The 16,336-nt window shown below is 42.1% G+C and overlaps 1 protein-coding gene across 4 annotated transcripts in view; it reads left to right on the top strand.

The window, feature by feature from the left end:
- drosha (drosha ribonuclease III) overlaps nucleotides 1-16,336 on the top strand; it is a 138,145-nt gene that overhangs the window by 95,606 nt on the left and 26,203 nt on the right. For all 4 annotated transcript variants that reach the window (XM_026180199.2, XM_026180200.2, XM_080306189.1 and 1 more), the window contains 3 exons: nucleotides 2,683-2,840; nucleotides 12,398-12,503; nucleotides 13,664-13,805. In XM_026180199.2, coding sequence (XP_026035984.1) covers nucleotides 2,683-2,840; nucleotides 12,398-12,503; nucleotides 13,664-13,805 — 406 coding nt within the window. The remainder of the gene's footprint in view (nucleotides 1-2,682; nucleotides 2,841-12,397; nucleotides 12,504-13,663; nucleotides 13,806-16,336) is intronic.

Below are 16,336 nucleotides of genomic sequence, written 5' to 3'. Positions count from 1 at the left end.
TGACATTTACACGCCTTTCGTTAATTAACAGAACGAGCAAAAAAGGCAGGAGTGAAATGTTTCTTAGGACACACTGGAAGATGGAACCATGACATTACCGGCAGCACTCCAATTAAAATACTGAGTTTAAAAATACATCTCTGCTCTGTGCAGCGGCTCGACATGGGAGACTTTGAGAGCGCTGTTTACTTGTCATTCCATCACGAAAACGCAGACAAAAGAAAGTGCTGGAAAATGAAGAAAGTGGCTATCTTGCCTCTGAGAGCCTTGCGTGTATTCTTTATTCTTATTTTCAGGGTACTTCGTAGTGTAAAATAGAGCAAACTAACAAGGTCAAGTGAATGTGCATGCGTTCCCTTTGAGTGTCCACGTCTCAATGTTTCTGTTTTCTGTGGAAAAGATGTCTTGGTCAAGCTAACAGTTGCACCACGCAGAGACCAATTAGTTCATTCTAGCAGCCTAATTAATGCACCCATAAGGATATCTGTTGATTTAACAAACATGCGTGTACACATTTTCTTTGCATATCATTTCTTCCTCTTCTTTCTTCATATGTTCTTTGTAATGAGCACAGACGAGAGGAAATGCTGTAGCTAAAGAGAGCCGTGGACCCATCTACCTCTGAACTCACCAAGCCCTGGAGCTAATGTTAAAAGCATAATCTATAGCGATTTACACAACTGAAAACCGCTCTTTCAAGTCTCATCACAGTCACAAGTAGGCTCACATAACAAGCCAGCGCATTTACAGTACCACTGAGTCACCAGAGATATTAATTGACTGTGGGAATCATCAGATTTACAGAGAGTGGTGGGGAAAGGGAGCTGTTTGACTTAAAACTTAATGACTAAGAGATTCCATCTGCTCCAGATCATCTGAGTTTGTTTTGAGTCGGAGGAAAAACACACACTCTAAACAGGCCCTAAAGCAGCGCATACTGCAGAGGTTCATCTCATTTACTGAATTTATCTGACACTCTTATGCAGAACGACTTCATTGAGCAAGTTTCTCTTTGGTGTGTTATTCAAGCATCCTTGAAGTGGTCTTGCTGGCTGTTACTAGATACATATTCAGGGCTGTGAGATATCCCAAAGCAAAGAGCACATTTTTAAAATGAATTACAAAACGTATATGCAAGGGCAAAAGAGTAGATTTAACAGCGAAAAGCGATTAGGCGCATCAAACGCGAGCACATTATTCATAACTACGTATCAAATTTTATTCAGAAAATTTCATATTTATTTCTTTACGTATTTATGCCCAGAAGTTGGGAAATTCCTGCAGTACATTAGCCAAAACGTTAAAAATAACCCAAAATGAATTGAGTTAAATAAAGAACAGCTCAATAAAATGAATACAGTGCGTCAAAATTATGATTTAAATGGAGTAAATGAAGTATCAAAAATTAAAACAGGTCAACAGTGGTAATAAAATACCTTGTAAAAAAAGATAAATATAATACATAAGTAACTGAAAAGGTAAGAAAGTGCTGGATAAAAATAAGCAAAAATATAAATAAAGTACAACAAAACACAAAACATTACTCAAAAAATGTAATAACACTAAAAATACTGAACATTATTTCTACTTAAAAACAAGTTGAATACAAAACTGCCAATAGAGCTTTACCGCTTGTTTTTTCTGTCAAATACACTCACTGGCCACTTTGTTAGGGACACCTTCCTAATATCAGGTTTTTTGCCTGATATTAGATTTAACCAGAGTCATTTCCATCCATGATGTCATACGCCTGCTCCACCACATCCCACAGGTGGGGCACTCCTGGATTAAGCTCCGGTGACTGTGGAGGGCATTTGAATACATCGTTGTGTTCAAGAAACCAGTTTGAGATGATTTCAGCTTCGTGATCTTATGAAGCAGGGTGCACTGCGGGCAAAACCCCAACCCTACCCTCTCGACGACGATAATCATATCAGACCACGTTAGCGGCGTTAGAAGACAGGAGTTGAACCTGGTTGGCTGCTGAGTGTATATCCTGTTACAGTGGTGGACGTTCACATTAAACACAGTCACCCTAACTCTGAGTGATGTCAGTGCGAGAGAATTTCCCGTTTGCTAGAGCAACAGTGAGGTGCAGCACTGACAGAGTTTAGGTCAGGGGTGTGTGCAGGGGATTCAGGTTCTTCCTCTTCAATCAAAACACTGAAAGAAAAACAACAAAAACACACAGACTGGTTTTGTGTTTGAGGATATGTTATTATGTAGAAGCAAAGGAGGGTCTTTCCCAAACTGTTAGCACCCTGGAAGCAGTCTGTAATTTAGCATAATCACCGTGCGCTCTAGCACTAAGCTCTCTCTTTACCTGGTCTAAGGACTCGCCAAAAAGTAAACACTGAAAAATTGCTACTCACTAAATGTTGGCTCTGGCTAGTCTCAGATCTATAAAAGATGAGTAGGAGTGTGTCGGGTACAAATATTGAAAAGTGATCTGGCACACGTACGTAGCCTTGGAAGGGTCAAAACAGACCAAGTGCTGGAACTCACTGATAAATAGACGTCTTGTTTATTGTTGCCACAGCCATCATCCTAAACAGGAACAACAGATTTCAGCGAGTGCTGGCATTCTGTCTGTTTTTGTTATATCTATAATGACCAGAGCTCTTTCAGGGCCCCATATCTCGTCAGCAAACCTCCTTTGTTGCGATCTTTGTCCTTTTCCAGGTACAGGAGCCGCAGACAGACAGGCAGCTGATTGAGACGTCGCCGGTCCTCCAAAAACTGACCCAATTCGAGGAGTCTATCGGAGTTTTGTTCACACATGTGCGCCTGCTGGCCAGAGCCTTCACCTTAAGGACCGTGGGCTTTAACCACCTCACCCTGTAAGTACCTCCGCTGTTTGTTTGTGGATAATAGAGTTACGGCCAATTAAAATGCAAAGTGTGGCGCTAGCAGGCCAGATGCAATTTGCAGGGATGCTGCAGAAATAGCCAGACTTTTATCTGCCGCTCCCTTCAGAGGTGATGAGGCATGATGCATTATAATGTATAATATAATCTGAAATGCTGGGAGTTTTATATGTTGAGCATTTTAAATTGTTGTATCTGTTGTGAATGCGGCAGCCGCCTCCTCCCACATCATCATTATGTTTACCCCCTGCAGCTTATACATGTTCTCGCCGTCGGTAAAGCTGCTTCTGTAACAAATGATGTCTTGAATGTCATGTTCAAAGTACCTTAGTGAAAGATGGCTCTTTTTTTTGGTTTGTTTGTTGGCACAAAGCCTAATCCGAGGGTTTCACAGCCAAGAGTGAGGCCCAGGGGACTGTGAAGTCCTCGTGTTTGTAGTCTGTGGTACCTGTGAGGCCATAACCCTGCTGTCACATGGGAAAAAGGAGATTTGATTCATGTCTTATTTCACTGTCCACCCTGTGAACTCCTGGATTCTCATTTAAAGCTTTTTGCTTGTCCGTATTTACTTTGTCATATATATTTATATATGTATAACACTGTTACACAAAAGACCCTTTTTCAGAAAGTAATATGTTTACTCCACACAATTGAGGGCTGAATCTGAGAAACTAAGGGACACCTTGTCCTTTGCTCCTTCTCCAGCTGGGCAAATAGATTCTAATTTCAATTTCGCTTCCAGTATAAATGAAAACAAAATAATCTGGAAAAAGTTGTTTTTTTTTTCCCTTGGGTTTCCTGTACAGCGATGCGTTTTTCCTCAGACTCTGGATTTCCTGATTCTGTGAAAACACTGAAAAAATTGACCGAAGCTGTTTGTGTCTCTGGATCGCTCAGCGTCTCTCAGGCTTTCAGTAACACGTGACAGCGTTACTCAGCCTGGGTTTTATGTCGCTTAAACCGAGGCTGCTGTTGCCGCCCGTTTGCATTAAACCGACATCTCGTGATGGAGGCAGGCCGGTTGGGACTTGAGGTTGCTTTTATGAGACTTTATATGAGGCTTTAAAGTCAAACACACTCCCTGATTAAACCCTAACTTTCCACGCTCCACCACCTCTACCTTTTTTATTTCATTTAATTAGATTTTTTTAACTGAAGTATTCAGTTGGGGGAAAAAAAGTTGTATAATAGGACATTTAACCAAAATAATCATGATTATGATTTTTTGAGAGTGGCTGCACCGCCCCACAGTTTGAGATCCAGTGCCCTGTCGCCTGGTTCTTTTGCCAGGTTGTTACTGTAGCAGTCTTCTAGATCATTCAGCTGCTTCCTTAGAGAGGATCTCGTCCCATGGTTGGATGCACTTCAACTCCAGCACTGCAGCTGGTGTCAGTCGTCCTGCTCCTGCTCTCCACTGTGGACTAGTTAACAGAATCTTCTGCAGGTGGAGATTAGGTTCAGAGAATGCAGGCTTAAGGCACACTTCTGAATTGGCTTTGCAGTCTAATAGTCAATTTCGCTTTGGAAGGTTCCTAACTGGGTGAAGTGATCCGGAAGTGTCTGCGTGGCAGTCGTAAAAGCTAGGTGAATTCTCCTGGATAAGTTATGGATGGAGGGAATTTGACTTTGGTCATGGGAATCTTAAAGGAAAGGAGTTATGTTGGATCATCTCTCGAGCTAGAAAGAATAAGAACAGATTACTTTGTAGGCTGTCTGCTGGACACACTGGTAAGGGGATTAATGTGAGAACAGTTGGATTCTCTGATAACTGAGTTTCTCTTTTCCTGAGTTGTCAAAAATTCTCCTTCCTTCCTTTCCGTAACCTCGTGACAGTTTCCTTTGAGATATGTGAGAACTTAGTGTCATTTTTGAACTATTTGCCCATGCTCCATGTTTCAGGCACACAGACCTGACTTTAAACACAACAGTCCCACCTACCTGCTGTTCAAGCTTAGTGGCAGCCAATCAGAAGAAAGTTGCATTAAAAAAAAAAAAAAAAGAGGTTAAAATGGCTTAAACGGTAAAGATTATTTAACTCTATGAATGTTGCAGGTTTCAAACACAACATATTGATCTAAACATGAGCATTAAACTACATACAATAAAACATATACTAACTCTAAGGTGTAAGTTTGCTTTTTTCCCCTTTTTCTATTAATTACAGTGTTTCTCTGCAGTGCTGCTGTGATTTATCACTGACATTGGAACACTGGAATTTTTTTCCGCTTCTGTTTTGACATCTGTTCAATAGTCAGTAAAGTTACAAACTTCTACAAGGACGACTTAAAAATTGATCGGGAAGAGAGCAGCCGGGTCTGCCCGAAACAAACTCGTCGTTATTGTGTAGCTGCGCTCGTTTACTCGTCACATGAAAGGCTGAAAAGATTGCAATTTTCATAGCAAAATGTTTCCGCTAATGAGACCGTTCACTCCAATTTGAGGTGTTTCTGATTCAGACTATGAGAGGGTTATTTGCAACTGAAGCTTAACTCACTTCTGAGCTCCACCAAACAACACACTAGTGAGTTTGACAGCTAAAGCAAATTAGCCTTGGCAGCACACCTCTGATATCTTATTGGCAGGCTGCACTCTGTAATTGCTTGCTTAGATTTGGACTAGGACATTGCTCTGTGTGCGTTTGTGAGTGTGCATGTGTGGATTACATCCACGCACACACACACACTGCTGTGCATGTTCTAATCCATCACTTAAATGTCAAATATCTCTCCAGTCAGGGTCAAAGTTGATTAGAGGTCCAGAGGTTTGTCTCCTACTGAGCTTCACTTTAAGGACTTTCCAACTCAAGGTTGATCCCAATTATAGTTTCCAATTTGGTGACCTCACGTTTAAAAACAAATAAATAAATAAAAAATGCAGGGGTGGCAATTTTAAACAAATGTATTTTTTATTTCACTGAATTGTATTGTTGCTTTTCCTGGAGCAAAAACGAGCAAATTAATATATTTTCAGGGTAATTTATGTTCAGTAGCTCATTAGTAGCCAAAGGCATGTTGACCTAAATAGAGCCGACTGACTTGAAAGCTGGAACTGAGCAATGGCTGCCCATAAGGACCAAAGGTTATACCAAAGTGGGTCAGGCTGTCGTGATAGAGACAAGAATAAGGTCAGAAAATGGAAAGGAGGGTCACGCGAAAAGGTAGGCCGAAGATGAGGAGACGGGAGTGACCCAGGACAAGCTGACCTAGAAGGAGAAGACAGTGCAAGATGCAGGGGTGGGAGCTGATGGTGTCTTGATGCGGCGGAGACCGGAGGCTAGCATCAGACAGCAGTAATGGAGAGCTGCGGCCCCCAGGCGATGAGCTTCCTGTCTCCTCTCACAGCGGAAGAGCTGGGTGTGTTGCAAGAATCTCACTGTTAGGGAAAAAGGATGAAACGGGGTCCGGCTTTTTCTTCATGTTCAGTGTTTGTTCAATGAGAGCACGTTTCACTGTACAGCTTTGAAAAGAAGGCATTTGAAACATTTATATGTGCATTTATATTTTATACGGTAGTTTTAGGTTAAAATTGAAAGTTAAAGGAAATTAGTGAATGAAATATTTGTGATTCAGGCTGCTGTGAAAAGCAGAGAAATGTATAAAGTACAGAGAAGCTTCTTTGCCGCTTTATTCTCGGACCTCTAATCACTGCAGATTATCTAATAAAGGGGGCCTGTTATGCTCATTTCCAGTTTCACAGTTTTATTGTTGGACTTGGACAGCTTTGCATGATTCACAAATGCAATTTACAATATTTTATTAAAAATAATCCTTCATCTTATGCTGGGCCTTGATTCAAGAACTCGATTCATCAACTCTCTGAAGCAAGCTGGTGCAGCTCCTGTCTGCCCGCCCGTTAGACTAGCTTAGTTTTGATTGGCTGCCCTTTATAAACAAAAGATTCGGGTTGCTGTGCTCACAGCCGGAGCTGTGCGCCAGAGATGACCATTTCATGGATCTCATCGAGGGCACACGGACCCAGGAGTAAACAAAGCTGACTGTTTAGAGCAGTCTGAATCCAGAACACCTTGTTCAACAAAAGCTTTGTTATCATCTTAAAAGCATTAATATCAGCAGTAAACTAGAAAGAAAACACAAAAAGAAAACAGAGAAGAAACTCTCAGAATAACCAGCCAAACACTGAATGTTATCCATGAGTCATGAGTCCATGAGCTCTAAAAGGTCTCCGAACTTTGTCGAATATTCTTTCAGGACTTGTGTTAAGGTTTGTAGCGTGACGTTTGACGTCACTTGCCTCATCCAGTGGCTAACAACACATCTATGAGGGGTTTTCCCCTCCCAAAACAATGCTGTGAGCTCTTTGGCGTTTTAAAAAAAAAAGATTGAATTAACTGAAATAAGTCCTCATCTCTCTCATACTTAAATATTTCTACTTTTTTCTTCGACCAGTGCCGGTTTAAGTCAAAGGCACTGGTGTTGCTGAGCCGGCCAGTACCTTCGTTCTCTTCAGCCCTTCATCAGATTGCTGATTTAACCACTCCTGTTGTTTTTGCCGCCTCTCTCATAAGTTTACTTTGTTTTTTCAGTCTAATTAAGGCCTCGTCTCTTTAGACATCATATTTTAGATTTCCAGTTAGAAACTACCAAACGAACTGCAAATCTTTAATCTGCTTGATTTTTAATGGAAAAAGTTGAAAAGGCCTTGCATGACCATAAAAGTGGTCGTCAGTGAAGTGTCCAGGTGCTTTTCAGCCTTAAGAAAAATGGGGAGTGTGTCTAAAATTGGCTGTAATTTCTGCAATACTTTCCTTGAGCTCCTTGCATTAAAGAGGCACTTCAATCACATCTTGATTGCCTGGGTTAAAATGGTGGTGTGCACCGAGGCAACTTCACCCAAATTGTGCCTTTACCCAAAAACTATGGACCTAAGGCTACGCTCACACTGGAGGCGAAAGCGCATCAAATCCGATTTTTTTTTTTTTTTTGACCCTATGCGACCCATATCCGATCATGGTATGACAGTGCAAACGGCACAAATCCGATATTTTCAAATCCGACCTGGGTCACTTTCGTATGTGGTACTGAATCCGATACATATCCGATGTTTTAGAAAGCGACTGCTGTTTGAACGGTCATGTTGCATTAAATCCGTCTTTTACGTCACTGACACAAGACAGACGCCAATTATCAGCGCCCGAGAAGACATCGCGAACGCTTCCTGGCCATCCAGTATAGATGTCAGTGAAACTGTTGGGAAGACAACGTTGGAGAAATGTGAACATTTTATTTGTACTGTATAATCTGCAGATTCTGACAGAAATCTGCAGCTATCCTTTGAAGCACCGCTCCTCTCTTAAACAGTAATAAGGATCATTGTTAGGTTATTTACATTATTATGTAAATAACAAAATAACTTAAAGCAAAAATTGAAGTCTGAAGTCTTTATATTAAGGGCCATCAGTCAAACAATACTGTTTGCTCTGGGTCTAAACAGAGCGCGTTGTGTGTGACGTCTTCTTTTGCGCATGCGGGCCGCTTTGAGCGTTCACACTAGAGCGCGTTTGCTGTCGCATTTTATTTGTAGTGTGAACGAGCAGACAAAAAAATCGGATTTGATCAAAAAATCGGAATTGAGCATTAAGACCTGCAGTGTGAACGTAGCCTATGTATATGTTGATGTGGGTTTTACAAAACCTCTCGGCTTTAGATACTTTGAGAAGTGTTTATGTTTAAGCATTCACTGTGTATGTATGTGATGGATGTAAGCCAACGCGTAATAGGAATTTGCAGTTTACTTTAGTTTGAAAATAGAAATTAGAAAATAACATTGAGCAGTGACCACTCTTTAAGCAAATAGAATTCCACTTGCATGATCTCCTATAAAGAATTTCCTGACCGTGAGATTGAATAAGATGAGCTCAAATAATGCAAGCTTTCAGCCTGTTACATTACATAGTTTATTAAATAGTTTGTAAATTAAGCTTTTATATAAATCTAATTCCAGCTTCATTTTCTGTTCAGTGCAGCTTTGCTAGAGGAGACCCTGAGATTTCTTTCTGTCAGAGAGTCATTTTAAATTAAAACTGCTCTTTTCATGCGGTGCAAATGGTTTCCCCCCCTTTTTTTTTCCCGGTTGCCTAAAATCACTGTTTCCTTACGTTCGGAGTCCAAAGTGACCGCTCCAGTTTCCCCCAACTAAAGCAAAACTTTGTCAAAAGTAGTTGGCGATTACACATCTGAAGCTTACACAAGCATGCACATATGAAACAAGAACATTATTTCCCTAAAAAGAGAAAAATAGGCTTTAAAAATGGTGCACTTGCCCCTTTTTGGAGCGGGCAGCCTGTCGCCGCCTCTTCAGAGGGCCTGTTAAAGGTATTTTAGATCAAAGTCAAAGGCGAATAAAGACCTTGGCTCCACACTTTACTTCAATTTCCCCCACCTTACTGGAGCATTGTGCCTCTGCTGTTGAAGTGAATAAGGGATGGCTCTTTGTGCCGCTTCACACGGCGACGCATTCCTCTTTGACCTACTCTATCTCTTCTTTTCCCCCCCATCTCTTGCCTTTTTTTCGTTTCATCTCTCACTGTCACTCCCCTCTTTGCCTTCCCGCTCTGCCTCCTATTGGATGTGAAATTAGCTCACACTACACCTTTTCAATCGTCTCCTATCCACCACATTCTTTCTGGCATCCCCGGTTTTACTCAGCTCTCAAACGGTATACGTGATAGATTTTGAGCCTTTTACCACACGTGTGCACATGTACAGTGCTGAGGTGCAGGATGAAAACTGACTGATCTCTGGTCTTTGTTCCCCTCCCCTTGTCCCCCTGCTTTTCCCAACCTCAGTTCTCCACGCTCTCATGAAGCAGAGCCTTTTCATTAAGACGCTCTGTGATTATTTTTAATGTGGAGTCTGCATTAGGCAGTGTCCCTTCACTCCTAATGAAGCTCTGTCCTGGGCCTCGAATACACAGTGATATCAAAAAGTTCTTGGTGTATCAACTGTTCTGTGATCTTTGAGTGCGCAACAATTCAAATCGGTTTCTTCTTTCTTGTATTAAACATCTAAATATTTAAGAGGAGTTTGAGTGACAAGTAAAATTAATATAAAGAGTTACGAGGAAAATCGATTAAACGTGAAGACGGCAACATTATGCTGGTGTTGTAGTTTGAAGTTAGCACTCCTACTTCTTATGCTTCTGCCATCATCAAGTCAAATAATAAAAGAAATAACAATACACATAACAGCTAAAACAAAAGAGCAGCAACAAAACTTTCACAGTGGACACAAAAGCAGTTTTTAGAACTGATTAAAAAAAAATTGTCATCTGTCAAGACGGGTTTCTACGAGGCAGGTCCGGGCCCAGTCGCCGTTCATTCTTAGGTGGGCCATTAGGAGAGACCCACTTGGGTGGATTTAAGTTTGGATGAGTTTCTCTCCTTGTGCACCTGTAGAGTGCTTCCAGCATGGCTGCTAATATTAACTCTCTTCCTGAAAGTAGTTTGTTTACTACTTGAAATTCACCACAGGCCTCCGAGAGCCTTTTCTGTTAAACTGACCAAACTTTCATGTCAAGGATCATCAGCGATGCTGAGATCTGGGTTTCTGGCTACAACTCAATAACCAAACAGCAGCCTTCAGTGTTCAAGCTCAAAGGAAATGCATTAAGTCTGGAGTGCAACCAAGAGCATGCTCACCATTTTGTTTGACATTCACGGGGTTGTGCACCGTGAAGTCGTGACCGAATCGTTCCAAAATTCTACTTTAACATCCAGAAAACCACAAACCTGAACTGTTGGCACCAAGTGCACTGAAAGGGTTTTTTTTTTTCTTTTTTACATCCACAAACTGAAATTAAAATTGTTTGGGCGCACTGGATAAGATCCCAGACATATTGAGTCACAAGTGCATGTGGTGACAAAACAACTTCCAGGGTGTGATTGGAAATTAACAGCCATGCTGGAAGGCTACCTTGAAGGGGAGAAATTGAAATCACGTGTGGTCGTCACTTATTTTGTGGACATAACTTTATAATTACACCCAAAGCCAACTACACAGGTGTAAAGGCTTAGCGAAAACTTCAACACTGTACGATCGTTTTTAAAAGGATGACACTTGATAATACTTTTCTGATGCATTGAGTTTTAGAACTGTCGGTCCAGTTCAACAGTTCTAGTGTATATTTTTCATTGTAAATGGTAAACGGGCCGGTACTTATATAGTGCACTTTTACTCTACCTGAGCACTCAAAGCCGATTTCATCCATTCACACACGTTCGCGCAGCACTTTATTCCATGCCTTTGAGTGCTTTCTAACTATCTTGCGCACACACAAAGACACACAGACTCGGTATCTTGCCCAGGAACACTTTGATATATGTTCTGGAGGAGCCGAGGATTGAGCCACCGACCTTCCGATTGGCAGGCGGCCAGCTCTGCCTGCTGAACCACAGCCGCCCCGAGATAAACAATTGGTCAAAAGAACAAAGAAAAAACAAATGAAGACTTTAATCAAAAATCTAGACGGACACATTTCTGCTTAATATGCTTTAACTGCAGTTTCGCTCTGTTTTAACCTCAGATCTCTTTGGCGGCAGCTCATAAAAGGCAGAAGCGCTAAAAATTGGACAATAAACTTTGGCCTTTTTCTCTCTTTGATGTCAACCACCTCCTCATCTTCTCCCTCTGTATCTTCCTCTCTCATCTTCAGACTTCCCCTCCTGCGTGGAGCTCTTAGCTATAGATGGATATGCGCTCTGCTGCTGAATATACCTCCCTGCTTGCATGGCGCTAGCTCACGCCCACCCTACCCGACGCTTCCTGCCTGCCTGGCATGGCACCAGCCCACATCTGCAATGCTAATCTATAATTCTGTTTAATTAATGACCATTACAGCAGCAACAGCAGTTGCGTACCCCCCCTCACACCCCTCTCGTCCTGCCCTGTCTAACACTGTGCGGGGAGTTACAGTATCCTCCCTGCTTTTCACTGGTAGTGGAGAAAGGCAGGGAGCTGATGTACAGTATCACAGTGCTGCCATGAGCTTTTTCCAGGAATTGTTGGAGGGTTAAAAGATGTTCTCTAAAGCTGCGCGCACAGTCGTTGCCTTTTGTAGGCTTAGGATTTTGACAGGCTCTCCTGCAGGTGCACCAGAATTTTTCTTTTCTTTCTTTTTTCTTCTTCGTACCTTTAAATTTGAATTGCAATCAAAGCTGAAGGATTTCTTCATGAGGGCCTGCTACTTCAGGCTGCTTCCGACTTGTCACACACCCTGTCAGTGCAGCTGTTCCCAGAGGCCACCCATGAAATGTACATCAGCCGACTTTGCCGTTTCTGTTAAAAGACTAAAAGCTCGGTAGATTTGTCGAGAGAGCGCGATGCCTTTCATGCCCCATTGATGTGTACATGAATGACCTCATGTGAAATGCTCCCTGTTCCCCCTTTTTTTAACCCTCCTCCCATCCCACATATCGTTTCATTCCCCACATTATCCTTCGGTAACCTTGTGTTTTCTCTCCATGCCTCGCCTCTGTTTACCCCACTCGCTGTTCCTTTATTTTTCTTATCCAGGGGCCACAACCAGAGGATGGAGTTCCTGGGAGACTCCATCATGCAGCTGGTAGCCACAGAATATCTCTTCATCCACTTTCCTGACCACCATGAAGGACATTTAACAGTAAGATCAAATCACTTAAAACACTCCCCTAAGGCTTTTTTTCCACCTGCAGCCATGTACTTCTCACATCTTCCTCTTTTACACCCGTGTTTGGTCTTTATTCCACCGTCTCCTGCCTTTTACATCATTTGAGGGGTGATATTTCTTTCCCCACCTTCTTCCCTTCTCATAAATCTGTGATCTTCCTCTTTTTCTTTTTTTTTACCTTTTTGCTTCCACAGCTCTCTTCCACTCACCCCCCCTCATGCTGTGCCTGTATGTTTACTGTACTCCTCGTGATGGGTATTGTCATGAGACGGAACTGTTCAGTGGTTTTCAGCAACACATCTTTGTTGGCACATTTTTGCAAAAGCTGTCAAGTGTCTGAAAAATAAAGTCGCGTGTGCGCGAACCTGCACGGCTTGTACCACAGGTACAAAGCAAATGATCACACTTTGAACACGCAAGTCCATTTTCCGACGGCGTCAAACAGCATTGCGGCGCCGTCTTTTTAGTCGAGCATCAGCACTTCTCTTCAGAGGACCCCACTGCTGGAGGCTGCAAGGATCGAGCTGGTCTAAAAACTGAATAAGAACCTCTGCAGTTATTTTTTTATTTTATTTTTTATGGATATTTCATGACGTAATTTTTGTAAAAGCATCCAGCGAGCTTTGGTTTAGAGACTGAAAGCTCCAGCAATGCCCAAGAGTCAAGACGGGGTACATCTGAAATGGATTTCAAATCGGGAGGAAGAAAAAGTGCCCATTCAACTAGTGCGTGTTTCTGTGGCTCCAATTGTGATTGCGTGTGTACTGTTAAGGAGGGCATATCACAGCAAGACACATTCAGTCATATTGCATTCCATTTGCTCTTTTCCACATCTTGTAGCTATATTTAAAGTGTTTTTGTTTTTCCTTTTAGGGACTTAAATGTACTTCAACCAATCTAACATGTTGTAAAGGCGCTCAGCTCCAAGTCACAATGCAATATTTAACAGACTAACGTGCAATCACCCTGAAACATTTATTCAGCGTAACCATGTCTGTCTTTGATGAATTATTTCATGTTTCCCTTCCATTTTGATGTTCCTGTGTACTTCTGCAGTGTGGATCTTACTCTGGTGTTTCCAGTGTTCTGACAGGCGGACTTTAAAATGCGATCCTCTGTTTGTTCGCCCGCAGCTCCTCCGTAGCTCCCTGGTAAACAACCGCACGCAGGCCAAAGTGGCCGAGGAGCTGGGAATGCAGGAGTTCGCCATCACCAACGACAAAACCAAACGTCCAGTCGCGCTGCGGACCAAGACTCTGGCCGACTTGTTGGAGTGTAGGTTCCCAGCTCTTTGATTCATCTCTGCAAATCTAAAATGACTAGAAAGACCGTCTTTATAGACTTTTATAGACCCGACTCCTTTTCTTGTATGTCTCTCCAGAATGTGCAGTTTAAGATGGCAGCATGGTGTAACATTATTGATTTCTTTGTTCGCTCTGTGGTGGATGTCAAACAAAGTCACTTCTCTGCTTAAGAGGCTGGAAAATGCTCCCTGTGTGCCGCTGTAGTTTTTATTTTGGGCTTTTTTTAATCTTCCTGCTGCTAGATTTTCTCATAATTAATGAGCTATTAATTGGCTTGTGGTTCTGCAGGCTTAATAAGACTTTTGTTTTTTACCAGTATGTGACTTGCAGTACAATAAATGTATGCAATATCACTGGATTCATCAGAACTGCAGTCTGGATGGGTCATGGGAGTTTGACCACCAGGTCTACATGACGAGGTTTATGACCGCACTCCCAAAATTACATTTTTATAGCCCATCAGGTTCTTGTATAAGTTAGAGCTCTTTCTGGCATAAAGTCAAGCATATTTACAGTGAGTGTCAGACTCCTCTAGGACTCCCCCTTATATCCTATCCTGTTTGTGATATTCATAGACAGGATCAGCCCTAGGTAGGAGGGGGCTGATCCTGTCCATCTATCTCGAGAACCTAAAAAAAACCAATCCTGTTTCGTTTTGTTTTTCATTATCTTCATCAGAGCTTGGCCTTCAACCTTTAAATGCACTGGAATCTTTTGCAGCCATGATAAGAGTCAGTATACCTGCAATCTGAGGGCATGACTCTCTGCTGAAAAATGGTGGAATAGGCTTAGCAAACAGGCTTGGCCAACTCCAGGCCTCGAGGGCCGGTGTCCTGCAGGTTTTAGATCTCACCCTGGGTCCACACACCTGAATCAAATGATTAGTTCATTACCAGACGTCTGGAGAACTTCAAGACATGTTGAGGAGGTAATTTAGCCATTTAAATCAGCTGTGATGGATCAAGGACACATCTAAAGCCTGTAGGACACCAGCCCTTGAGGCCTGGGATTGGACACCATTGCCATAGCAGGTCACAGTAGACGCACTTCTCTTTTCTGTTGAAAAGAGTCAGTTGAGGCGACTCAAGCTTCTGCTTAGGATGCTTCCTGTGCACTTCCCTTTGGAGCAGCGGTCCCCAACCCATGGACTGGTACCAGGCCCCGAGAGTTGAAGCTCGGGTGTGAAATTTCAGAATCAGAATCAGAATACTTTATTGATCCCTGGGGGAAATTATTTTTTATGGTTTTTATTGTTTTTATCGTTAACTCGGTTTGCCTAGGTCTTTTCCCATGTGTTAGGAATAAATCTTCTTTTTTTGGGGTACCGGTTTTATTTTGTTGTATTTATTTGCGATACCTTAAAGTCCGGTCCGTGAGACTATTGTCAGACATAAACCGGTCCGTGGTGCAAAAAAGGTTGGGAACTGCTGCTTTGGAGGATTTCTGGGAGGACCCAAACCCGCTGGAAATATGATATATTATGATATTAAGGTGGGATGCAAAGCAGCTTAAATAGCACCACCAATATAAAGTCTTTTCCAGACATGGAGTTTGTAATATCACTGTGCTCTTCAGTCTGTTAGAGAGATGGCTTTCTGTCTCTTAGATATGGCCCACTACTTCATTCATACATATCCATAACAAGCCATATTACTTGCAGTATTATAGATAATAGTTTTCTTACCATGGCAGCTATTTTTGTGTTCGCTGCAATGTTTATGGGGCCACAGCTAAGCATAAAACAATCGGTGAATTGTCTAGTTGGATTTTTCTGCTCCTGCTTTAATGGACATTTAGGTATTTCTGGTTATTATCAGTGGCAGTGGGCAGTTAATCCCCACGATGTGCAACTGGATTCTATGTGGAAATGACCAGGAAATGGATACTGACACCACACATGACAGCGTGTCTCATAACTAAAGATTAAAATGCTGAAAATACAGCCAATATATGTGCTTCAAAAGTGGTGGGTTTGTGCTTTTGTCTCTTTGCTGTTTACACAAAGAGAGTGAGTTTGTTTTTAATGATTAGCTAAACAGAAAAATAGAAATAACAAAGAAGTGAAAAATAATGTGCCCCAGGGCACTGGCAGTGAGTAGGCAGCACCTGCCACTGTCATTCAAATCTATTTTAGTATGTATAAATTATAATGAGTACGAGTACAATATAATTAGTGTTGGACCACCTGTTTTTCATGATTTTGGTCATATTTGTGCATTTTAGTCTTGTTACTGTGGCTCTGGTGATAAGGACCTATGTTAATTTTACCTGCTCTTTAAGGTGTAAACAGGGGTGCTGCCACAGTGAGGAGAGTTCAGTCCATCAGGGTGGTACTTCTGTTGTTCTGTCAAACTCATCTGGTAGAGTTTGTGGGTGGGAAGCCTGTCAGGGATCAGCCCGTGTCACCGGTGCTTTTGAGACTCTTTTCTGACAAGCGAATTAGAAATCCATGGCCCTTTTCTAGGCCGCTCTCCATCACAACCAGGAAACAGCCAACAAGCA

The sequence above is a fragment of the Astatotilapia calliptera genome, chromosome 9 (assembly GCF_964374335.1).
Source record: "Astatotilapia calliptera chromosome 9, fAstCal68.1, whole genome shotgun sequence".
Taxonomy (NCBI): Eukaryota; Metazoa; Chordata; class Actinopteri; order Cichliformes; family Cichlidae; genus Astatotilapia; species Astatotilapia calliptera.
Note: the sequence above shows the minus strand (reverse complement) of the source record. Positions and strands in the feature narration are given on the sequence as shown.